The following is a 26395-nucleotide window of genomic DNA, read 5'->3' as shown; positions in this document are numbered from 1 at the left end:
AACAGAGCATAATTTACATTTCACTCTATTCATTTTCCTATCTGAGTAATATGTATGTGCTTTCCAAGGTATATAGGATCACCATTGTATTTAGGATTGTCAGATACTGATTGTATGGAGCTTCAAAGTTGGAAAATAGAAGACACCCCATCATTGCTGGTGATGTAGCTGAGTTGGAAATTGAAGCTTTGGGTGGAGATGTTCATCCACCATTTTTCATGGGTGTTTGGAACTAAGTCTTTATGCCTGGCAACTCACCTGTGTGAGTGCATCAGCCTGTGGTCCTAGGTGCTGGGATACGCAGAGGTGGTTTTATGGAGAACTAGAATGAAAATTAATTTTAAATCCATTTTGTAGTATCTTTACCCACTTGGAAGGCAATAGAGACTCATACATTTTATTATTTATTGCAGAACGGGAAAATGTTTCATTTTGAAATGGTCATCTAATTAAGACAACTCATCTCTAATGACCAGTAAAGAGGACATAATATAGAACATATCAATTAAAAAAAAAAAAAAAAAGGAAAGAAAGCAATGTTAGGGCTTGAATCAATATAATTAAATTTTACATTTGCTCTTGAAAGGGTATCAGAACAAAGTGAGCTCCTTAACTCCAAATTAAATCTTTCATTCTGGCCTGCCTATGACAACCCCTTCAGAAAAGGCTCTGTTTACTAGATACCCAGGTGACATTCACACATTTATTGCATTATAGAAAGAGACTTGACAGGTTCTTATCACTTCAGTAAAAATAAAATTGAACATTTAGAATTATGTAACCACCTAAACAGGCCTTATTCTTCATGATATTGTTTTAATTCTTACATTGTAAATACGTTCTGTCCTCCTGCTATCAAAAGCAGAAAATACGGCCCAAAACTGTGACTGCAGTGGAACTTGATGCAACAGAAGCAGGAGGAACAAATGGTAAGATCAGAGTTTAATGCAGGTTTATAAATATATTGAAGAAAGAAAAAAGAAAGAAAGAAAGAAAAGAAAAAAAAAACACCAAATGAACAAATAACTATATATCCTCTAAGTGTTTGATTTTTTAAAATTATTTTTAATTGCTATTATCCCAGATTTTAAGTCATAGCTCTCATAAATATTTGTGAGAGGAAGTTATCATTATGCTTTCTGAATGTTGACTGTAAGCCACCAAAGACAAGCGATCAATAGAGACCTAAAACACATCAGCAACTGCTAAGTTGGTTGCAAATTGAGTACATAATTGTTTTTGGAAGAAGCAACGACTTCCTTTGCTTCACCTGAGGCACCTAGATTTTTAAGTAAAGCATGGGATTCAGCTCATGAAGCTTAGCCCTTTAGAAGCCATCTAAATATCTAGGTGCTTGCATTCACCCCAGTGCTGACTGAAGGTATGAATTACGTGTTATCCTTAATAAGGCATCCATACAACTTGACTTAAATAATGTTTTAAATTTGAAATAGCTGACCTGGCACTGGGTCTAAATTACAGCCTAGCTGCTGAGATTATTAAACCAGTAGCATGACATCCATGCAGCCAGTTTCCATTTGCAGCACATCTGCAGCTAATCAAATCATCCCATACAACTTGACTTAAATAATGTTTTAAATTTGAAATAGCTGACCTGGCACTGGGTCTAAATTACAGCCTAGCTGCTGAGATTATTAAACCAGTAGCATGACATCCGTGCAGCCAGTTTCCATTTGCAGCACATCTGCAGCTAATCAAATCATCCCATGCAGTCACATGCTGCTTTATAACCTCAACTGGGTTAACTGAGGTGGAATAATTGAAGCTAATTGTTGCAGCTCAGGCAAGCCCTGGATAGATTTAAAATGTTAAGGCATTACAGCACCATGTACTTATGCTAGAGGGCACTCATAATTCATTCTGAGCAATAATACAGCTTGGCATTTGTATAACATATATCACTGAGGCACTATGCCAACAGTAACTTTCAAGGAGTGCTGTGAGGTAGGTGTGTACATCAATCCCTATTTTACAGGTGAGGAAATTGAGGCAGAAAGATATTTGACCCAGATCACAGCAGGAGTCTGTGCTGAAGGATAACACTGAGATCAAGACAACTGGAAGTTATTCTCCTTGATTAAAAAAAGCCAGTTTATTCATATATATATTTATATATATATATATATATATATATATATATGAGTCCTTATGTCTATGTGTGTGCACAGGTTAATTCTGGATGTGGATTTTTATTTTTAAAATTATAGACCTTATTTTCTTGTTTTAAAATTCTGTGACAAAATGTATCTGTCCTCCCCTCCATGGTGTTACACATCTCTAAGGACAGAAACCTATCTCAGAAGACAGCACTTGCCACTGAAAGTTCACAGCTTAGGAAGGAAAGGACTGAGTGAGAGCAAGAAAATGGAAGTAATATGTCTGTGGCAGGAGACAGGTAAAATTTGTCTTGCAGGCTTGCAGCCAGGTGTCAAGACTTCTTGTCTAGACATGCTTGCCTGAATGACTCCACCAACCTGCATATTTTGTGATATTCTGAAAATCAGCCACTTCATTTCCACAGTACAGCTCAACAATTTCTGCAAATAAATATTCCAGGAGTATTTACTCTCAAGACTGTTTCGTTTTGCTTCCTATGGTCATTCACACAATTGTTTTTGTTTGTTTGTTTTAAAGAATGTTCTTCAAAAACAAATACCCCGCTATTCAACAAAGACGTATTCCTTAAAGGTTCATCTGTTATGTTATTGTATATTTTCCCATGAGAATCAACATAATGGGGAGGTTGCATTCAGGGGTTTTTGGCGTACAGACAGTTTAAACACATGGGGACAACATACATGGATGGAGGGGCAAGAACAAAATTAAGGAGTTCTTTTTTAAGGAGATGCTGGCTTTCTGAAATAGATAACATTTCTGAAAACTGTCAGCCACTTCACCTGTGAGACTGTATCCCTGATTCCCTGTTTGGTCACCTCTCACCCTTGACTTGTTCCATTTTGCTTCATCTGAAGATAATTATAACAACTATGAGAATGTAACTCCTCAGGGAGGGACAGCAAAAACTATCTCATGTTCAGTTTCACAGGCTGAGACTTTCTGGGGAATTGAATGACATGAAAGGTTGTTTCATGTTCAACCTTACCACTTCATCCAGGAGACTGAACTTGGCAATATTTCACTGTAGTGTTGTTGCCCCTTCCTGAACAGCTATATTGTCATCATCACCTTCCTCATACGAAACAAGATTATTCAACTGTAATAGGGGGACAAAACAGTGTAATGATTATGGTTGTCTGGTCAGAGAATTGAGAAGATGGGCTGGAGGACCAAAGGATAAGTAGGGTGTTGCTGCAGTCACGTCACAAATAAGAGATTTCAGAAACCACACCGCAAGGAAATAGATTTTGATATCAGTGATGGTGCTACCCAACTAGGAAAACACAGCCATCATTATGAGACTTATTTGACTAGTAGTCAGACAGTTTTGAGTAGTTGCTATCAATGAACAGTTCACAACAAATTTTAGCTGTTAAAAATTTCTGGAAAATTTTAAGTATATTTTTGAGATAACTGAAATTTGCTTATGGACAATCTGTGCAGGTTGGGTACTTTTGGATACAGTATACATTGCGAGTCATAGTTGCTCAGCTCTTGTAATAGTCTGGAAGTCTCTTAGGATTTAAAGCAAGCTGAACAACTGACAATCTTGCTGGAATTCAAGTGTGGTTTTATAATATCTGGTTCAATAGGCTGAACTGGATCACTCTCACTAGCAATTATGTGTTTCACCAGGCATCTGGAAGCTTCATTGATGTTTATATTTTCCTGCAAGTGAAAGAGAAAGAGAGGGTGTTTAGTCAATATTAATTACAATATGCTGCGTATTGCCTGTGTATAATTAAACTTTTCTCTAGGCTACATCAAAAGTTTACTTTTCTTAATAAACAGCTTTTAAAAATTGATTTTGACATTTTAAAAATGTTTACTTTCATTTTTTAATTAGTTACATTTTATGTATATTATGATTCACATCTCCTTTAAACTATGCATAGAACTCACTTTAAATTACCCCAAAGTCTTGGTGATATGATTGCTTCAATAAACTATACAAACACTAAAGAGATGTTAAAGACAAATGGCTGAAGTAAAGCTCCAGAATCCATATTTCACTGCTTGAATAATGGTTACTCTGATTTTCAAATTGTTAATTATCTGTCAGCAACTACAGGCATAAATAGCTCTTATTTTTTTAAACTTTATCCATAGTTTCAGGAGGGTTTCTTTATACCATATTCACAATGAAACTTGTGATGAACAGATTCATTGAAAAAATAATACAATCTCAAATTATTCACAAAACAGCAAGAAAAGTTCTATATCATTAAGATTTCTTATTTATTATTTATTTTTTGTTATTTTTTGTTGAGGCTGTATCTCCAATGTACTGCTTCAGAAGACATATATTAACATTGTTTTCATTTTCAAGACAGAAATCCTCACTCTAGAGACTTTCTTCCATAGCATGATTAACTTGCAGCAACCCATACTCTATAGAATAAGCAAAGTTGAAACAGCCTGATCAGTGAGACACAGCTCAGCACAGCATATAAAATAAGCAGGAATACTGAGTAAGGATTTTTTTAATGACAGCAACTGGTATGGCTGGAATGAGAAGCCAGGCTTTCTGGCATAAAATACACTCTCCTACTCTAGGTCTTGGCACTGATCACTTATTTCATATGACAAGAGATAGAAACTCATTGCACCTTCAGTCTTACAGGAAATCATATCACACCTACATGCACATATATATATATATATATATGCTTATATATATAAATATAAGTATGTATTTATTTGTATGCACATACTTCTCTTGCTCCATGAAAATTATGTGTTACTTGCAATTTAAGACTGACCCAGGTTTCCAAGCTGAATCTGGGGCCTGCTGTACTGAGACCACACCCACACACACACACAATGCCATAAAGTCTACCTTCAGCAAATGCTCAGCATCAGTGCAGCATCACAAACAAAATAATCTGTAAAATTCAATGTGAAACCCTTTTTTATGTGTGTTCAAAATAGTCAGATGAGATGTTTAAGTATGTAGTTCAGCTATAAAAAAAGAAAACAAAGCGCATGTGTGTGTTTTAGTAGAGACGGTACAATTATATGAAAGATCAAAAGCCAAAATAATGGATTCTGTGAGGCTGATTTCTAATCCTCTTGCAGTCAATTGCAAAGCTCCATAAACTCCACTGGCCATAACTTTGCACCACAACAAAGAGTTGAAATCTGGAGATTTAACTGGAAATGTTAATTAGTGCCAACATTTCACAGGATTCTTCAACTACACAAATGAATTGAAATATTTCAACTTTGACCTTTGAAAAGAATATCATCTGGTTTTAAAAAATCAAAACTTTAGACAAGCCATTTACATACTAACCCCTGGAAAGTAATAAAGAGCTGAGAATCAGGTCTGTACTGAGCTGTCAAAACGCAACTCTATCACATGATTTTCCTGACCCAGACAAGTAAATTCCTCAACTGTGTATGGAAAGCTTTTTTTCAGGACACTGTGAAATGTTCTTAGAAAAAATAGACATCGAAAAATATCTCAGTACTGCTTAAAGAGCTGACAATAAAGAAGGTTACCAAAAGGAGAAAAAAAAAAAGAAAAAAGAAAAAAATCCGTCCCTCCTCCACCCCCCCAAAAAAAGTCTTTTCCATTATGTATTCTGTTATTAATGGACTGATAATCATTTTGTTTACCCATGTGCTGCTTCTCTTCTGGGATGGGAGCATTTAGTTTTTTTCAAGAATGTCTTAGTGACTATCTCAGTTTGTGCCTAAATACATTAATATTCACATGTATTAACATGTGAAAGCTCTTCGTCAGAGACTTAAGATCAGCATTTTATAGGAGTGGGAAAGAGGAAATGAACCCAAGCCCACAAAGGCTTGGGTATAGCTGAATGTCCCTTATCCGCACTGGTGCTAGATGGAATTCCAGGTGCCTGAGACTAAAAATTCAGACAAAAAAATACCATCAACACCACCAACAACAAAACACAATGCTGTTCTATTTCAGCCTGAACTAAAACTAAAGCAAAACTAGGTTATTAAATCCTCTATTGATTTTTTGGGGAAGTAAGCCAAATTTGAACAGGCAAATATTGTTTTGACATAAAAAATCAAAATATTTAATTTTGGAAGTATCAAAATGAAATGTTTTTCTTTTTCTGTGTTACTCATTCTCCTTTTTTATGAAATTATTTTCCAAATTTTACTCATATTGCTGATTTCACTGCTAGTTGCATCTTGGATTGAGTCTACTGTTTCACTGGTAGGTGTCTGCCCAGATCTGCTGATTCTCTGTAAAGTAGGATTAAATAAAGCTAAGTTTTGTGCTCAGCTCTGGCCTTTCCACCCAAATAGGATTCCGCTTTCAGTCCATGCCCACCTTCCTCTCTGCCAGAGCACCATCCCTTAGATGTGCCTACAGAAGTTTATGTGACTGAGCTCTTGCTTCTTCAAGCAAAATGTGCTGGTTTGCAAGGTTTCACTATTTAAAGCATTTGCAGCCAAGCAGTTAAAATTCTTCTCTTTGTTCTGTATAAGAGGTAAGGTATAAAAATAAGAGGTATGTAAGAGGTAAGGAATAAAAAGTCCTGTCCATAGTGTGTGCTGGATCAGAGTAATATTCTCATCCAGCTTTTGTCCCAGTCATTCCTGAACATTTATATGTATGGTCTAGATATGGGGATGAAAATTTTTGCCAGGGGACAAGGGAGCAAGAGGTGGCCCTTACAGCCAGCAAAGCTGTTTTTAAGCTTTTGTCTAACTCCACCTTTCTCCCATGGTTCAGGTGACAACAGGTACATGGTACAAATAAGAAGCAGTGCATTAAGTCGCTCACTACAAGGAGGTTGTTCTGCCACCAAAGCAGCTCCAGCAGTCCCAGCTGTGCCTTGACCACCTCCCTTCTGATGCTGTTGTTGCTGTTTATTCTAAACCTAATCCTTGTCCCAGATCTGTTGATCAGACATTGCTATGTTGCTATGTTCTGGTCTGTCTAATGAAATATTGATTTCTGCACCTCTCATCCTACAGTGTGTTTTGAAAAAAAAAAAAAAAAAAATCAATATTCTCTTAGGCAGCAAAGCAGCAGCTGCAGACAGTAGAAGGTGATCTGCTCTCCAAACAGACACCCAGAGACCTGGCAATTTTAGAGAATAGGAGGTGTTGAAAAGCAATCTAGGGAAGGACAGAGAAATAGAAGCAGGTGAAAATCCATCCAACAAATACAAAGAAACCAACAAACAGGATGCAAGACTGGACAGAGAGGAATAATCACAGACACCTTACTAATTGTACCGAAACAGGGAAACTGGCCCCATTATGCCTAAGAATAAAATTCATCATTTGAAAAACAGAAAAGAAAGTAAAAGTGAGACAACAGAGTGAAATGATGTCTTTCTATCAGTCTCTAGGTAGAAATCCTTTAACTGTCATCTCTCTTATGACTTTTGTTCTACACAAAACACCACAGAAATTGTGATGGTGCTGCAGATCACCTTTCTTTTCCTTTCTTTTTCATTTTTACTTTGTTTCTTTCATGTTCTGAGCAAATTCTTTAGGCCATCCTGAAGAATGTACCCTGCCTTAATGGTGGAGGAACTTTTGACTATCAGGATGGGGTTACAGACTCATCTAGTCCTTGACATGGTACTAGATGCACTACTGTTTCTGTAGCTTATTTTCTAGGCTCCTTTGAGGTTCCTTCTACCTTCATAGTTATCCAAAGACTAGGGAAGGTCTGTCTACCTACACTACTTTAAGGCTGTTAATACTTAACACTGCATCTTTGATTTGTTTTTCTCCACAACATCTTTCTGAGATAGGGAAGTTCTCCCAGAACCATTTACCAAACGAGGAAAATACAGAGCCCCAAACAAAGCAAACTGCAAGAAACCTGGTCCAGTTCATAGTGACTAATTGGGAAGTGGGTGAAGTGTTCAAGTGTTCTCATGATGAGGTAGGAGCTCAAAACCTTTTTATTTTGTTTTGTTTTATTTTATTTTATTTTATTTTATTTTATTTTATTTTATTTTATTTTATTTTTCCCAAGGCTTGTGCAGGGTTTATACTATAAGACCAAGAACTAGGGATCTTGCCACAAACATGGTGCCTTTATTGTTTTGGGTCCTCTCCCTTCTCTTTTCCTCTGCCTCTCACATTGACTTCCTGCATGATAGCTTTTATGAAACCTTTTCCTGGGCATCTCTCCTTGAACAGGAGGTGCCATTTCTGTGGCTTCTGTGGCTTTTGTGCCTTAGTAAGCCCCAGCACATGAAAGATGCTGTCGCGGTCAGTGCTGCAAAAACTGAGTTGTGAATCCAGCCCCAAGTGATTTACCCTGTCTGCCAGGGATCTGAAACCAATTCCTGTGGTGATGTCTGACTACTAGAGTCAGTCTTTCTCTTGACCCCATTAAGAAGGAATGCAAAAGTGAAAATCAAAACATGTTACTGTTAATTCTATTACCAAACAAAGTAAGGCAAATAAAATAAATCTATGCAATCTTTGAAAACCAGAAAGGAACACTGAAAGAAACAAATGTAATTACAGTTTGCTGTGTAGATAGATCTCCTTCAAAAGTGTCTCAAAGGACAGTTTTGCGGAAAGAATAGCAACTCAGGGGAGCGGAAGGTTGCATGACTTAAAACATTTGATCCCACTGCTATGGGAAATTTCATAGTCTTGTAATGCAACAATCAACCGAAGGGAAAATAAATAATCTGTTGAATGTCTCACAGTAGTATACAAGCCCAGCAAGCTTCTTTGTATTCTGGATTGTTTTCCTCCTTATCTGCCACCTCTAACACAAACATAGAACACAAATATTTAGAGCATCACATTTGAATATAAGAAAAAAAAACTCAAAATGGACTGACTCTTAGCTCTTTACTGAAGAAAAAAGACATTTATTAGTTTTATGGGCCTGTCTCACTTCCAAATTAAACTTTATTTATTCATTTTTTCTTTTCCGTATAGATATCTTAGGTTTGTCTTTCTGGTTGTTTTCAGATATAAAATTGCTCCCGCTCTATATTCAGGTATTTTGTTTCTCTGACTGAATCTGATGCTTCTGAGTCTTGTCTTGAAAGTCAGGGAGAAGAGCTGGAAACTAGCCAGTGTTAGACCCATGTACAAAAAGGGCATGAGAGAAGACCCAGGAAACTACAGACCTATTAGTCTGACCTCAGTCCCTGAAAAAGTTATGGAGAAGATGGTCCTGGGGGTTATTGAAAGGCAGTTACTGAACAAAGCTATTATCAGGCATAGTCAACATGGGTTCCTGAAGGGAAAGTCCTGCCTTGGTAATTTGATATCCTTCTAGGATAAGGTCAAGGATAAGGTGGATGAAGGGAGGGTGGCGGTTGTCATCTTTCTGGATTTTAGTAAGGCCTTTGATACTGTATCTCACAGCACCCTTCTGGATAGATGGTCTAACTGTGAGATGAGCCAGCAGTGTGCCCTGACAGCCAAGAGGGCAAACCGCATTTTTGGGTGCATTGAACACAACATGGCCAGCTGGTCAAAAGTGGTGATTCTCCCACTTTATTTAGCATCTAGGTGTGGCATCACCTTCAATATTGTGTACAGCTCTGGGCTCCACAATAGAAAAAAGGATGTTAACATCCTTGTAAGACTCCAGAGGAGGCCAACAAAGATGGCAAAAGGGCAAGAAGGCATGTGTTGTGAGGAGAAGCTGAGGATCCTTGAGGTATCCAGTCTGGAGAAGAGGAGGCTGCAAGACGACTTCATCATTTTCCAATTTTATTTCTATTATGCACTAAAATCCAGGAGAAGGGATATGACTTAAAATTCATTTTAATGTGCACTCTCCCAGTGCAAGCAATCTGAGGGAAAAGCTACACATACTTGCTTATCAGAGTGGATAATCTTGTAAATCCCGGGCAGCAGAGACTTATTACGATGTTGTGTTGTATTGCTGTGGTTGGGTTTCTAGGAAAACATAACAGCGTGAATTAAAAGGCATCCAGGTGAATGAACATGAAACTCATGGATGTGAAGTTCTGTGACTGCACCCCTGAGAACAAGATAATTTCTGGGACTGAATTCTTAGAGTTGTTTGGAAATCCTGCAACAAAATCCTTTCCATCAGAAGAAGCTGATTGTGTGGTTTCAGGGCAGTCTGCCTAAGGAAACATTGGCTGCACACAGAGGCAGCTTGCATTGCCAGGCCTCACAGCTGAGGAACCAGAGCAACATGTCCTTCGAACCTCAGAGCTCAGCCAAGGGCTCTCTTAGATTTTAGATTTTCCTAAGCAGAACAATTTAATTATTTTTAATAAAATTTTTTGAATTTTCATTTTGGAAGGAAACATCAAAATTTCCAGGTTATTGTGAGCAGCAGATGTACTGGAACTGAAGTAAAACACATGAAATTGAATCTAAACATGAGAACACTTTATTACAGTGGGGATGACTGAGCACTATCACAGGCTGCCCAGAGAGGCTGAGGAGTGTCCAACCTTGGAGATCTTCAAAACCCTACTGGACTCCATTGGGCTAAACTAGATGACCTCAAGAGGCACCTTCCTCAATAATTCTGTAATTCTGTGAATTTTCAGCTTTTGGCCAGTACTAAATAATGTATTTAAGAACAGTGATCCAGAGAGCTATAAGACAGCTCTGATACCTCTAGTATGCTCTGAAGCAACTCTTCTTTCAGTTTCAGGAAACAAAATCTGCAGAGGGCTCCATATAGAGTGACTGTATATCTGAACTGGAAGCTTCTGCCTTAGGTGTCAGCTTCGTTTCACACGTTTTATGGCAGAAACAGAAGTATTTTCTAAGTCTCTGTCCAGTAAGATGGATTAGACTTTTTTTTTTTTTTTTTTCACGAATTAGAAAGACAATGTAAGGAGCCATACATTCCTAACCGTGTCTGGCAGCCTCAAATAGATTGCTTTGGTTTCAGTTACCAGATCAGTAAATTAGCTGTTGTGTGTCAGCATAATCCATACACATGTCCAAATTACATACACATGACCTTATTTTGTATTCATGGAAATCAAAACCATGTCCTTCTTTGAGTCTACCATATAGCTTCATTTTCGTTTGTTTGTTTTTTGTTGTTTTTGGTTTGGTTTGGTTTTTGTTGTCTTTTTTTTTTTTTTTTTTTTTTTAACTTTCATGATTGTACAGTCAGAAGAATTTATACTTTAAACAAGGGACGGTAGAGCTTGCTTCATTCACAGAGCTCATTGGTAAGACAAGCAGAACTGCTATCCTTGCTTGGAAGAAGAGGCTGGGTCAGAGGAGAGAGTGACTTTCTGAAAGGTCACCCAGCAGATTAATGGCAAAGAGGACTCCTGATTCCTGTTGCACTACAACACATTATGTATAGCTTGTCTAACAAGAGTGGAAAAAGGACACATTATTACCTACCTTTTCTAGAGAAGGAAAGATTATATAACTTTTTCTAGGTCCAAATAGGATGTGTCCAAATAGCCCAAAGACTTGGTGTTCAGTCTCCCGGTCACAGTGCTCAGCACAGAAGGAACTCTGTGCTTAGCCTAGGTTGGTAAGGATCTGGAAAGCATGGCTACCAGACCTTCTGGGCAATATGGACAAAATGTGACTGTCTTTTTACCTAATTCTCCATTGTTGACAGTGGAATTATAGCATGGAATGAGAAACTCAAATACGATCATATCACAGCGATGGTAAGTGGTAAGGTATTTCAATTCATTTCTGAAGTAGGTATTTTCAAGCACATTTAGTTTTGCCTGACTTGTCTGTTTTGATGCATGAGTTCCATTTTCATTATGAAGTGATAATAAGCTTCAAATTGCTGCTCTTCTAATCCAAGTGAAAAGCTAGTCTCTTTGAACTGGGAATGGTGGGGATGACAGTTTAAAGGCTTGGAAAAGTGAGTGGACTTCTCAGCTACTCTGGCCACATGCTGGATGATTGAAGGTATGACAAGAATGAAAAATTTCCTTCCTTTAAATAAATGTACCTTTCACGATAATTGTAATGAAATTGATTAAATAATTTGCTATTAAGGATTATTTTGTGAATATCTGGGGATGTGTTTTTAAGGCTGCAATCAATATGAGCAAACCGAAGATATGTGTAAAAGAGAAAAAGCTCCCCACTGGAAATATGGTGTTATATATAACATGACTATACTGCATTGTGCTGTTGTCCAATGAGGTCCTTCTTACATGAGAAACTATCAAAAGAAGTTTCTATCTTTGTAGGGAGCAGAAGATTGGAATAGGTTGAATATTTCCTTTAGATTAATGTAAGAATCAAAGCTAATACAAGAGAATACATTACGTGGCTCAAATAGTTTACATTAAAGTTGTTAACTTAAGAAAAACCAGCACCAGGAAATAATACAGTGATGTCTTTTGGTGTAATCTGCCAGTGCCACAGACAAAAATTTCAAATCATTGACAGCTTGAAATATGGTAGGTACATATATAGCATGCTACTTTAGGCATGGCAACTAGAACTTAAAAAAAAAAAAAATGTTTTTATAAATAATCACCTTTGTTTTTCCAAAACACATAAATCATATTCAGTTTGTTCTGAAGGCTATAACATTTCCAGGCACGTTGGCAGAAAACCTCTGGAGATCTAATTATTCCAGGATACCACAAAAAAAGAGTTATTACTTATTTGAACTGCTAAAACTGCTAGCTGCAATACGATGACTTCTCTGTCAGTGTTTTTCTACTTCAGAAAACGAGTTTCTATTCTCTATAGCAAACATAGCTAGCTTTTTATTTTCCCTGGAGCTGAGTTCAACTATTTAATATGCCTTAGGCTGAAAGAATACCGGATACATGTAACATCCAATATTTTAAAATAACAGTAATAACAACTTCTGTTTAGGGAAAAAAAAAAAAGAAAAAAAAAGGCAAAAAAACCAAAAGCATAGGTTTAGTTCAGAACTTAGACCAAATGGGGAAATTATTTTGATATAACTTAGCCTAAATGTTGTGATTTTACAGTCCTTAGTGGGATTACTTTGCTTTGAATCATTTTAAAGTCAGGAGTCTACAATTCTGGATGGATATCAGGTATGCGAATTGAAGAATATCAGATCCTAGGCTATAGATTCAAAGAACAATCTACAGTAGTCATGTGGCTTCAACTCTCACTGCTCCTATCACAATGGGTGTTGAAGAAAAGTCTTGTCATAACTGGATTTCTTTCTGTTCAAACATGTCTGGACTGGTAAACAAAGGACTGCTTGGCTAGCAGTTATTTCTGAGCTAAATAAAGTAAGGAAGATCTAAATAAAGTAAGCTAAAAAAAGTAAGGAAAAGAAGTAGTGTTTTTTTTTTTTTTTTTTTTTTAAGTCAAAATCTTATACCTGTTTGTCTCAGAAAAACCCAGACTGAATTTTCCTCTGTTGTCACTTCTTTTAGGTTTAATTGTCCTTTACATTTCCACAATTCTCCACAAGAGTGCCTACCTTCTACCATCATGGTAAAAACTCTTCCTCCTTTGAAATTGTTTGTACATTCATTCCCTGCCTTGACTCGAAGTAGTCCATAGCACAATAAATGTTTTTTGTTTTTTGTTTTTTGTTTTTTTTTTTTCCTAAGAGGAGGACAGATGCTTGCTGTGGACTAATTCATGGAACTCACAGTATGGATTCCTTCCTCATATGCTTTTTCATATGCTAAAGAGCAGTGACCAGCTGCTGATCCAAACCACCTAGAATAACGAAACCTGTGTCCTTTAAACAATGGTCCATCTTGTTCCCCTGTTCCATCTCATTCTCTTTGTAAATCTTTTAGATCCAGGCATTTTAAAAGAACCTGTTATTCATTTCTCTCCAGATGATTTTTGTGGTGATTTTGCCCTCAGGCCTGAGTTTTCAGTGAATTGGTTCTTGTCCCCAGGATATGTAGAGTCATGTAAATGTCAGAAATGAAGAAAAAGTAGTTTTGAAGAAAATAGCCACATACAATGTTATACATCACTGGTGAGCTGGATCCCAAATGCTCACAACTAGATATTTCATGTTATTTGTGGCCTGAAATGCAGCTAGACACCTAAGAAAATATTGAAAAGGTCCAGAACATGTCATTCTTACACAAATGATAATTTGTCCTGATAAAATCCCCTCACTCTCCAGATCTTCTACTGACAGCTGCTATTCAAAGTGTTTTGCTCTCTGGGTTTTTCTTTCCCTTTTAAAATTTATTTATTTATTTTATTATTTCCTGGAATAATTAACTCTCTGCCAAAATCATCATGAAGAATCTGATGTAAGACATCTCAGCCTGTTTTCTTAAACAGAACTAGATACCACCCTTACTGGATTCTGGTGGCTTCATCTAGCAAAAATCAGCAGATAACCACACTGAAATCAGCAGATAACCACACTGAATTCAAACCATGTCCTGCAAATGCTGCAATGAAAATAACCTTATATATAGAGAAAGATAACTTACACATGAACCTAGACCAAAATGTCTCCCTAGAAATGCCATTTTGAAGAGACAGTGGCTAGTTTTGAGGCCCATTCAGTAGGAAAGTAAAGACACTGGTCACAATGACCTCTCAGCCAACAATTCATACAATGCTTGAGGCAATTACTTGCTGTTACCTCTGCTGATTGCAAGTGATATTTCTTTTAAATTTTAATATTTTAGAAGATATCAAGACCAGAAAAGTAAAATACAGGTATACATTTCAAAGATTCTTAAGTAATTTTCTCAAAGTGTTTAAAAGAAATTAAACAACTAAATATAACATTTTGGTTTTCAGTCTACTAATAACTTTAGCCAAACCAGTGCCAAACTGTTTACATTTCAAACATTCAAGCATTCTTCTGTGCTGTTAATGATGAGAGCAGCTTTCATAATCAAAGAATACAATAAACATAATATCCACTTAGATGTTGTGTTTAAATCAGTATTTCACATACAATCAAGTTTCTACTAAAAGTCATTGTCATAACAGGAATGAAATAATTTGAATAGCAGAAATTCAAGTTCAAGCAACACGGGACTGATTAGATACCTTTGTTGCTGATGGGAATCAAGACATGAGATTTCCTACGTTTTAATTTTATGTGCTAGAAAAAATCAAAGTCACATTGTGGTAGAGACTATACAAATATAATAAGGGTATAAATCATGTAGCCTAATTTTAGACAGCTATTGAGAGGATATAGAGAGTTAAGATACCCTGATAGTAAATGGAGAGCTAATATTCCTTTTGGGAGAAAATTTTCTTTGTGTCCGATTCAGGGTAGTATAGAAGGGTATGTTTTTTTCAATTGAATCCAAGAGGAGTCTGGACAACTTCTCTGCTCCAAAGCAGTTAGAAAACAGAAGCAAAAATGGATTCAGGCACTGAGATGACAGTGTAGGTGGAATTTAGGTACTTGGGGCCAATAAAACTATCCAAAAACTCCCGTTTAACATCAGGAGAAGCCAAATGCTGCTTTCCTACATTCCATAGTCATGAGCCAAAGGCAGACAATAGGCTGGAGATACAAGAGTATCCATGTTTTATAGATGAAGTATAGAGGACAAAGGCTATATTTAGAAGACTAAAAATACTGAAAGCTTTTGAAAATGTGTCTGTGGGTATTGGTGTTACACATTTATTTATTCCTGGTCATATCTTCTCTTCATAAATAGAAATCTTGTTTCAGAAGCAGAAGTTTTCCATTAGTCCCGTATGGTAACCTTATTCTTCATTAAAAGTTCACTGCATTTTTGAGTATAGTTTTTATATATTAATAAAATTACTTGGGACCTTTTGTCAAAGTCAACCACACATCTGAAAATCCTCAAGGCTATGACCATCTTCCACAAGCCATAGCAATATCCAGGTGCCATGTAGTCACACAGTCTGTGAGACAGTTCCCTTTCAGGAAACCTTAGGCTTACTGTGCCAGCTCTGCAAATTTGCATGTACTGATGTTGTCTGAGAAATCTCAAAGTGGTATACAGGAGCACTGTATGCTGGGCCATTGTGCCCTAAGCACCCCAGTGCCTTTTTAATCTTGAGTTTCTTACCCAGGAAATCTGTACAAGGCAAAGAATTTAACCCAAGAGAAGCTCATTCAGCAGTTTGACTACTGATCTTCTCTTCCTCTCCGGACATGTGATTTTTCTGAAAAGATTTTTGAGGATGAGAACTTACAACAGTCAGAGTAGTACAACCAGAGTAGTGCTACCATGGACTGGCTTTCTGGAATCTAACACAATGAAGCTCTTGTCTCAAATCAGGAGATCTTACCGACAGTGGTTATACAAAAACTTAGAGACAATGTTCATTGTTAAGAATTATGAAAAATATCCTCATATTCTCATAAGAGGTAGTCTTTGTGTCTTGCCAAAGGTCATCTTCTTTCTTAAGCTATTACGCAGTAAATTGTTGACTGTTTACATACTTTACTGCTGGCCTATAATCTTAGAGCTGTAGCATTTCATAACATTGCATATAACTTGTTTTGAAAGAAAAGGCCTAAAACAAATATAAATTGCCATAGAAGACTGTATTACTTTCCAAATTCACCTTTAATTAAATCCACCAAGATAAGACCTTTGCAAAGTACATATTTCAACAGAGTGACTTATTTTGGAAACCAATTTCTCTGTGCTTGGAAAAACACTTAAAAAGAAATGGAAACATTACCTTGGCTGATGTTTCAAACCAGCCCACGAACCCATTTTCTTTGCAGAACTGATCCATCTTGATGCCGTTGTTCATAAGAACATCTATTCCCTGGTCACATTTGTTTGCTAACAGGACTGTTGGCACAGGTTTGCCATTTGGAAGAACCAGCTTAGAGTCCAAGTCCTCTTTCCATTTTGTCACTGCTTCAAATGTTGCGGGTCTTGTAACATCAAAGACAATGAACGCCCCCATGGCCTCTCTGTAATAGACCCTGGTCATGTTTCCAAATCTTTCCTGACCTGTGATCATGAATGTGGGGAGAAAAAAAAAACTGTAAAAATCATTGTTTCCAGTCTAAGTCAATATTTCACATACAAGGTTTTCTAATAAAATATTACTGAAGGTAGGGCTTGATTTTGTAAGTAAGTCTGACACCTCTGGAAGGGTACTATTTATCTAAAGAAAGATAAGTAGAGTACTAAACTCATTTGTATGAAAATGTGAGTACAGCAAGAAAAAGGAGTTTTAAAGCAAACATACAAGGAAATGTAATAAATTTATGACAGCTTGAACTTCAGTGTACAGTCTTATTAAGCTGCCAGATTTCTGTGGACAGTACTCAGACTCTTGGTGTACATCACAGGAATTTAAACGACTCACAAAACGTCTAGGTATAAGATTTGAAGCTCCTTGATACTACAGTATTATGTGGGAAACATCTAATGCAGTTGATCTCATGCGTGACAGAAAGTCCCACACAGTTTCATGCAAGTGATTTTAGTAAACAGTAACTTAATTAAGCTCTGGAACCATACCAGACAGTAGAGTCATTATGAGCCTGCTGTCACTGGCAAAGTAAAGCACAGAGGTGCAAAAGGTGTATTTAAAGCTTTACAAAAGTGGAAAGCATTATCAGAAAACAGAAAACTGCAGTAGCAATACAAGGAGACATATAGCTCCAGTAAGAGGAACTGGGAGGAAAAGTTTTACATTAGATGTGTTCTTAAGTTTTATAGCTTTATTTGCTGAATTCAAAGGGTTCTGTGGAAAGGTATTTAGGGGTCTTCTTTCTTTCGCCTTTTTTTTTGTTGTTGTTAATGATTTCTTAAATGATTGTTAATGTTAATGATGTCAGGATATGATATGACATGACATGACATGACATGACATGATATATGATATGATATGATATGTTGATCATCTGTGTTGTTTTTTAATATTTATGCTGTTTTCATGGGAAATTTGTCAAAAAATATATATATACATATATATATATTTCCAAGAATGGAAATAAAGCACACATAACTTTCCTTATTTGAAAAAATAAAAACATTAAAAAAAAATCATTGATCTCACTGCTGAGCTGTGATCCCAAAAGGAATAATTATAAATGCTTGAAACATCTCAAAGTAACAGCAGATTTAAGTAAGACAGCCATTGTATTTAACCATATGTTTCCATATCTGAGAAAACATGCTGTGAAAATAGACAATACTTCATGGAAACCTGTTTCTAGCCTGATTTTCCTAATGTGCATGGTTTTGAGTGGGTTATGAAGACAAGAAGATTGCCTGTCTGTCTGACCCCAAGAAGTTTACCTGTAGAGGTTTTATGTGATGGAATTTGTGCTGTCAAATGTAAAGCTGGGATGAGACCTGATGTGTCCTGATTGCTGGGCTTCTAAGCCATGCAGTTTCATTTAATGGAAATGACACTGACCAGACATACTTAGGGCCAGCCCCTGGAATTTACTTAATGCATGTTATGGAGCCAACACCATCTATTTGTGTCATTCATCTTTGGTTTTATGCAATAGTTGTTCTAGCAAACATGAAGTCATTCACATGATACAGAAATCAAAAGCAGATATCTGTCATCCCCAAATTTATTCTAGATTTGTTTTATCTTAAACAAACATTGTTTTCCATTGATAAAGCAAGACAGAAATATAAAAAAAAATCTGAAAAATATAAGGTCTGATTGAAAATTTCTTATGGTCATGCTTTATTAAAACGTCTTATGATTCTTATTAGTGGGCTGATCAGATGAATGGCTAAGTCATGTGTTATTCAACAACCCCCTTGTTGAGCAAATTTTTTTAATCTGCAAGAAGGTACTTTCAAACAAAAGTCAAGGACTGATTAGAATCTCATCAGTGAGGTCAACAGCAACATATACAATTAATTTTTGATGCATATTGCGTTACAGTGATACTTTACACTTCTCATGCAGTCTTGAGTTGCTTGCACTGTAGATGAGATGTAGATGATGTAAGAATAAGTAAACTTGGGCCTTACACATATACAGCACTACACGGTTCTCTAAGATAGGTGTGATGTGTTGTTATAGAATATGTATTAAATTATTAATTTGCAGCACAAAGTCCTTCATCACAAACAATGAAGATTAGAGGAATAAAAGGCTCAGAAGATGTGTTCTTCTGGCTAGCGGTGACAAAGTACTGACAAATGGTGTGACTGATGGGTCTGGAGAGCAAGTCTTACGAGGAGCGGCTGAGGGAGCTGGGATTGTACAGCCTGGAAAAGAGAAGGCTCAGGGGCGACCTTATCGCACGCTACAGGTACCTTAAAGGAGGCTGTAGCGAGGCGGGGGTTGGTCTATTCTCCCACGTGCCTGGTGACAGGACGAGGGGGAATGGGCTAAAGTTGTGCCAGGGGAGGTTTAGGTTGGATATTAGGACGAACTTCTTTACTGAAAGGGTTGTTAGGCATTGGAATGGGCTGCCCAGGGAAGTGGTTCAGGCACCATCCCTGGAGGTCTTTAAAAGACATTTAGATGTAGAGCTTAGTGATATGGTTTAGTGGAGGACTTGTTAGTGTTAGGTCAGAGGTTGGACTTGGTGATCTTGGAGGTCTCTTTCAACCTATATGATTCTGTGATTCTGTGATTTCTTGTTCTGCTTCCAACTGCATTTGCAGATACCTAGGTTTTCACTCCATGGAAAAGTCCCTGTACTAGTAAAATCAACTTTATGCAGGCAGACAGAGCTCACCAACTTCCATTACAAATCACCTCAGAGAAAGAGAATGAATGGAGCTGGTGACTGAATGTTAATTTGTATTCAGATGACTGAATATTAATATATGAACATATTTAGCATAAAGATATTATGAAATTTTGAAAAGAGGTGGTTTGTAGCCACAGACATTTAGCTTTATGCCATTTGCATAATGGCTTCACTCTTATTTAAATTACATTGTGAAAAGGGGATCTCTGTGTTTGTGTTGTGCTTCAAGTACAAAATATTTTATCAAAGCACCTGGGAACACTCTTCTTCCAAAGATTCCAAATTAGTTGAACAAATAGTTACCTTAATAGATGAGGTTCCTAAAACCATTTCACTTAGCAGAATTACTCATGAAAATAGGCACCATTTGATGGTGTCAGAATGTGGACTTGTGTTTTCAGAAACACAATGGCTTAGGCAGTAATTATGTTGCAAATCAGGTCAACCATTAGGTATTCAGTGGTATCCCACAAGCAGCCTTGAACATTAGAACCTACTTTATTGCATGAGGGACTGAGGCAGGTGGGTTTTGCTTTTTGTAGGAAGGATCAGAAACTTGTGAAACGCTTGTTTGATCTGGCCCATTGGGCTTTGCTGTATCTCTTGCAAGGCCACTGACATCTGGCATCAGGCCCATGAGTCTGGTGGCTTTTGCCCACTGAGATGGTGCTCTATGGTGGGATTCATCAGCCCTAACTTAGGTTCTAAAAAATTAATTCTCTATCTAAGATTAGGGTCCCTTTGTAGTCAGGGACTGAGAAGAGATATCTAGAGGACATATTCTCAGCAAGGACAGACATTTAAGAGAGGTCACATAAGCTTCCATATGGAGGTATTTACGCTCTGCCCTTGACACCCTGGTGAGCCCAAGGTGGCTAGCTTACACTCAGTTCAGGAAAAGATGTCTAATTGTTAAACCAGATGAATCTTACTCCACTTTGAAGTCATCGCAAAGAGATGAAGGTGCCAAAGCAACAAGATTTCCATTAAAGGGAAGGACTTCCTGTGTGAATGGTACCCGTCCACACTTTTATATTGATCTCAGAGACTTCTGTAGCAGGGTAAGGTATCATTTAATAAGCTTAAAGCAATCAGCATCTGAACAATTGTAGTTTATAAAAATGCACACTGCATAAGCATGACTTCTACAGAACTGCAATCTCCACTAACCACTATTATCTTTGATAAAGTTATAAAAAATTACGAGAAAGTGCTAAAACTCAGATAATTTCCACCATAATATCTGAAAAAATAGTGTAGATAAAAATTGATTAAAATTGTCTAATGCTCAGTTTTACTGTGGGTTTTATTTCTTACTACTATCCCTCATCCTAGGAGGGAAAAGCTTCTGGGAACCACACGGCGTTACACAGAGGGCCTTTAGCCAACACTGAAAAGCTGGAAAATGTGAAAAAGGATTAAATATTTTTTATCTTCTACTTCAAAACAACTTTCAGAATTCTGACTCTTCAAGTTAAGTCATTGACTTTGTGGAAGCAAGACTGAAACATAAACCAGACTAAAAAACACCCCATACTGAGCACATGAGAATGTGGAGAAGCAGGCTCTGAGCTGGATCAGGCCCACAGATACCATCAAATCCCCGCCAAAATAAAACTGTCACAGTGAGGGACTTATTTATGATTGCAGAACAGTGATTTCAAGGTAACTTAGCCTAGAAATCACCATGACTATCTTATTTATGCATATGTACTGAAATGCTTAGCAGCCACTAAAACCCTAAACCATTGAGGATGTACAGTGCCTTGTATCTGTGAATGGCCTGTTTAGTCCTTGTGGAGTATACTGGTCCCCAAAACTTTACAACTATTCAGACATTTGACTATATCTAAGCAAATACTGTTGTTTTTGATTGTAAAAATTGCAGGGAAAGGAAACCAAACTGGTCTTTTGTTACCAGTATGGTGTGAATGTCTCCAATGCAGTGGACCAACCATTTATGAGACGAGATCCAGCCTTGTGAAAGTAAACCAAGCTATTTTTGGTAGCAATGAATAATCCAGCCCACACGTGCAGCAGAAGGGGTAATGGCAGTGATGCCTGCTCTGAAAAAGTAGCTGGGGAGTGGGAGGCTCTGAATGCTGCCCTCTGCCCCTTGTGACTCTCCCAGAGAGCTGCTCCCTTGGACTTCCTGTCTGCAACAGTTGGCTTCATCAAAAATGGTTCCACTCTGCATCTGCAGGACCATCCCACCACAGGAGGGAAGCCTACAGTAATCCTATCTTGTAAGAACCTTGTTCCAAATATGACTAAGTATTTCTTTTAAATCTGCCCTTCCAACAATCTGTCCACAAATTTAAAGGATGATCATATAGAGGTAACAGAACTGCTAAAGAAACAGAACAAAACAAAAGACAGAGGATCAAGATTTAAAGATATTTGACACAACAGTAGAGGTGATAGAACACTTCAAGAGGGACAAGAACACCATAACAGAGAGTTTGGGACATTCAGTGAAATAAAGTGGATGAAATTAAAGACAATGAGAAATTTACCATGTGTATCTTCTCCCACACAAAATAGCAAACATTCAGTCACCTGAATTATTAGACACTTCACTGGATCAGACATAAATTAGTATATTTTAATGCCAGTATGTTGTTACAGACATCATAACATGAGAAACCATGAATTTTTACCTAATTATTCCTGTCTTACAGCCATAGCTTTAGGAACAGACATATTATTTCTCCAAAAACAAAAACAAAACCAAACAAACAATGAAACCAATGTAATAATATGTGAAGAACAACCAATTTTATCTTAGAATTATTTTCTCTAGTGATTAGTTATTGTTCAGCATTTGTCTCTCGTGTAAAAAAATGCATGCTCAACATTTAGCTATTAGATCTTATTTTAGTTTTGTTTACCAAATTAAGGGATACACAATAATATATTACAGAAAAATATATGGTATTTCACTATGAAATGAGATGGCACCAAACAAATTTTCTTTCTTCCTGTTATATCTCATAGGAGGTATGTAATGGGTAAAATTGGTCCTTCTATGGATGGAGTGCACCACTCCTCCCATGAAATCACCAGGTATTTAAATCTTACTAATAACATAGATAAGCTTGATGGTAGTTTTACTCAAAACATTTTTGAGAAAATTATTTATATTTTGTTAAAAAATTTACTACCTACTGATGCACACAGTGAAGTGCAAGGAAGAATACACATTATGCTCAGTAGTAGCGTTCACTGGAGCATAATGAAGGGGGAGGCTAGGATGTGAGAGATGCAAAAATACCTGAAATATATATATTTATATGTTTATATTTATATATAAGTATTGATATGAAATGTTATTAACACATTTGCAGCATTTGTTTCAGTTAAAAATGTCCTAAATGCTAAGCCAACATCCTTAGTTTTGGTTAAAGAGAGAAAATGTATTGCTTTACCCCTAAAGCTAAGCATGACCTAATAACAAGGATTCAAGCAAAAGACAGGGATTGTTCTGAAACCAGATATTTTTTTTATCCCCTCCTACTCCTACATATCTGTGTTTTGCACACGGTGACAAATGAAAGCCACAGACAGGGAAAACGCTTCCATTCCCTCCGTAAGCCCAATCAGTTTCATTTCGTTTTCATTTTGAAACAACTTTTTTCACATCAGCCAGATGCCATATTTATTGTCTATGCCAGCACCACGCTGATCTGAATTCAGAATGTTGCTTGCAGAACTTAATTTCTATGTATAGCCATCAACAGCTAAAGCTCCTTACACAGAAGTCATTAAAACTGAGACAGCAACTCTGTTTATTACTGGCCGCTGTCTTGACCTTCACAGAGATGTTTTGAATTGAGCAATTCATATGAAATTTAGTACTATGCTGTAATTCTCTCTGTCATGTGTGATAACTCAGAAAGCATGCTAGTCATTCAGTACTACAACTCGGTGTAATTGCTTCTGCAGACTGACTGAAAGCTACATCATATGATCTGCCAGCACATGATTAGTAGTGTAATAAATCTCTGAAACAAAGCATGCAAAATACATTCTTTAAGTCCCCAGTGTACTCAGAATTTACTATTAAGGGCTTTTTTTTTTTTTTTTTCTCATGCAGAAAAGTTTTGCAGAATATGTACACATTTATCGTTATAATCAGTCACTGGTGAGCAATAAAAGCAATGCTTTCCCCATTATTCCAACCTGTAATAAAAAACAAAACAAAACAACAACAACAAAAAAACAGGTTTATCTAATATCATAAACCCCCCAAATTATATTACTGTGTAAAAAAAAAAAAAAAAAAAAAGCTGAGGATATGCACATTCTGTATAACACAGTGTTGTTGCATAAGTTTTAGTACCTTGGTGCTAAATTCAGAGCTCAGATATGAACTAGCTAAGCACAGAAGAAAGGCACTCCCTCCGTTGATAAGAATGTTAAGAATTTTCCTATTCCACTGGTTTTACTATGTACAACTCCAGACTAGATCATTGAACCCACAGGCTGGCACAGCTGCCTAACAGCTGATGTAATTTTCACCTTCATTCCCTACTTCATGAACATAAATTCTTATTTTAATTGAGTTTAAAAAATGCCATCATTTTTGCTGTAAGATACTGTGTTATTGCTTAACGTGGATTCTCATGTACACTACACGAAAAATGATTACTTATATCATGTAAAATATGCCATGCACAACTTCTATTTTGTGCACTGAATCAAAAGTGGTTCATTCCTAGGAAGGCATGTGGCAAGAAGAAGCAGCTGTGGTTTTAGTTGGAAGCTATGTATAAAAAATCTGAAACACTGACTGCAACAATGTCAATTCTGTATTTTTTCAATAATGCAGGCATGCAAGGATAGATGGACTTCTTTACTCTTTTTCTCCCCAGAGCCTAAAGTACCTTATTTTGCTTGATGTTAGAAAAAAGAACAAGTAAACCTGAGTAAATAAATTCTAACAAAGAATTGCCAAATACAAACACTAGTCTTTTCAAAGTGTGTCAGAAGTTTTTACATTTCATTGGACACAAGGAATTGGTCACAAGGAAAGTAAGATGGAGAGGATGAGGAAGGAAGGAAGGAAGGAAGGGAGGGAGGGAGGGAGGGAGGGAGGGAGGAAAGAAGGAAGGGAGGAAGGGAGGGAGGGAGGAAGGAAGGAAGGAATAGAGGGAGGGAGGGAAGGAGGGAGGGAGGGAGGAAGAAAGGGAGGGAGGGAGGGAGGGAGGGAGGGAGGGAGGGAGGAAAGTAGGTATTGTGATCAGGTAACCCTGATATATTTTTTCCTCATTTTTTAACTATAAAAATCATATTAACCGTCTTACTTAATCCCTCATCTCTTCCACTAAATTAAATAGACACAGCAAGAAATTCTTGTCAGCCTCCCTCCCATCACAGAGATCTCTTAGTATAATGATGTGGCAGCTGCAGGGGAAGAATCGGGCCATTCAGAGAGAGGAGACCGTGTCTGAGGGCTTGGGAGAAAAATCAGACAAGACAGGTTTTGCTCTGAAATCCCTTGTCTGTGGGTCTGCTGGCTTTAAGGAAACTCCAAAATTTCAAGCTGCCCTGAAGTTCTCTCTCCTCAGTCTCCTCTCCCTCACTGCACAGGTAACTTAAAGACTAGAACAAATGAATTTGGGTCTATGTTTTGTACTGTCTCTAGATGGGTTACAGGGCACAGGGTTCCCTTCTGTACTCACCCGCAATATCCCAGAGCTGCAGCCGTACCACAGTCTCAGCATCCCAGCTGAGGACCTTCAAGGCAAAGTCCACACCGATGGTGGCCCGGTAGTGGGGGGAGAAGTTCTGGTGGACATAGCGTTTGATGATGCTGGTTTTGCCCACTCCCAGGTCCCCAATCACCAGCAGCTTGTAGAGGTGCTCCTTCTGATTGTGCTTCTGCATCTTTCCTGTTGCTGCGACTGCTCCCTGCAAACTGATTGCATGCTCTGCCCCAGGAATCCTGCCAGCCCGAGGGGAAGAGAGGGAATGAGGAGCTGGGGAGGGAAGCGAAGAAGGTAGGTGGAGGCTCCTTCCCTTTGTACAGAAGCAGGATCACCAGGTCCAGCAGGCAGCCCTGCCGGGAGATGAAGTAAGCAAGGGACTCGGGGAAGAAAAGTCTCCCAGAAAGTTTAGTGTGTATATGTGTAAAGGTCAGCACGAGGTGTGTCTGGGATTAGTCTGACTGCTAAAGACTTTGCAGGAAAATTAGTGCCACAGTCCTGTTCCCTGTTTCACTCCTCACTGCAAGGACAGTGTTTCTATTGTACACTAGTTTTGCAAGCTTTTTTTTTTCACTGTCTTCTTGGTGATAATTTATTACCCCCTGTTCATTTCCAGACATGTTTAAAATGACAGTCACCACAAAAAAGGCAGAAATCTCCTTTCAGGATGTCACCCCTCCATTAAAGTGTAAAAATTAAACCAATGTGACTAACTTTAGATGTGATTTTTTTTTTTTAAATCAATGTAAGTCAGTGTGAATTCACTTATATCTCTAGAAGTGGCAGTTAATAACAATATAAAACATCTTTACATTTTTCCATGCTAGGAAGGATGTGTGAATTTAATTATAACAGATACATATTTTTAATTTGTTTTAACATAATAATTTGTTATCATCTGTCTGTACCGATATTCATGCTCAAATCTACTGAATGCAGTACATGGCTCATACTTTGTGTTTTCATACAACAGGAA

At 37.4% G+C, this 26395-nt stretch overlaps 1 protein-coding gene across 1 annotated transcript; it reads right to left on the bottom strand.

Moving 5' to 3' along the window:
- Positions 1-1270: 1270 nt before the first annotated feature.
- RAB38 (RAB38, member RAS oncogene family) lies at positions 1271-25640 on the bottom strand. The gene is made up of 3 exons (XM_040544294.1): positions 25396-25640; positions 16702-16982; positions 1271-3807 (listed from the first exon to the last, which is right to left on the bottom strand). The coding sequence occupies exons 1-3, from the start codon at positions 25598-25600 to the stop codon at positions 3655-3657; spliced, it is 639 nt and encodes a 212-aa protein (XP_040400228.1). The 5' UTR covers positions 25601-25640; the 3' UTR covers positions 1271-3654.
- Positions 25641-26395: the final 755 nt, after the last annotated feature.

Source organism: Cygnus olor, chromosome 1 (genome assembly GCF_009769625.2).
Source record: "Cygnus olor isolate bCygOlo1 chromosome 1, bCygOlo1.pri.v2, whole genome shotgun sequence".
Taxonomy (NCBI): Eukaryota; Metazoa; Chordata; class Aves; order Anseriformes; family Anatidae; genus Cygnus; species Cygnus olor.
This window is presented reverse-complemented; position numbering and strand designations above follow the sequence as displayed.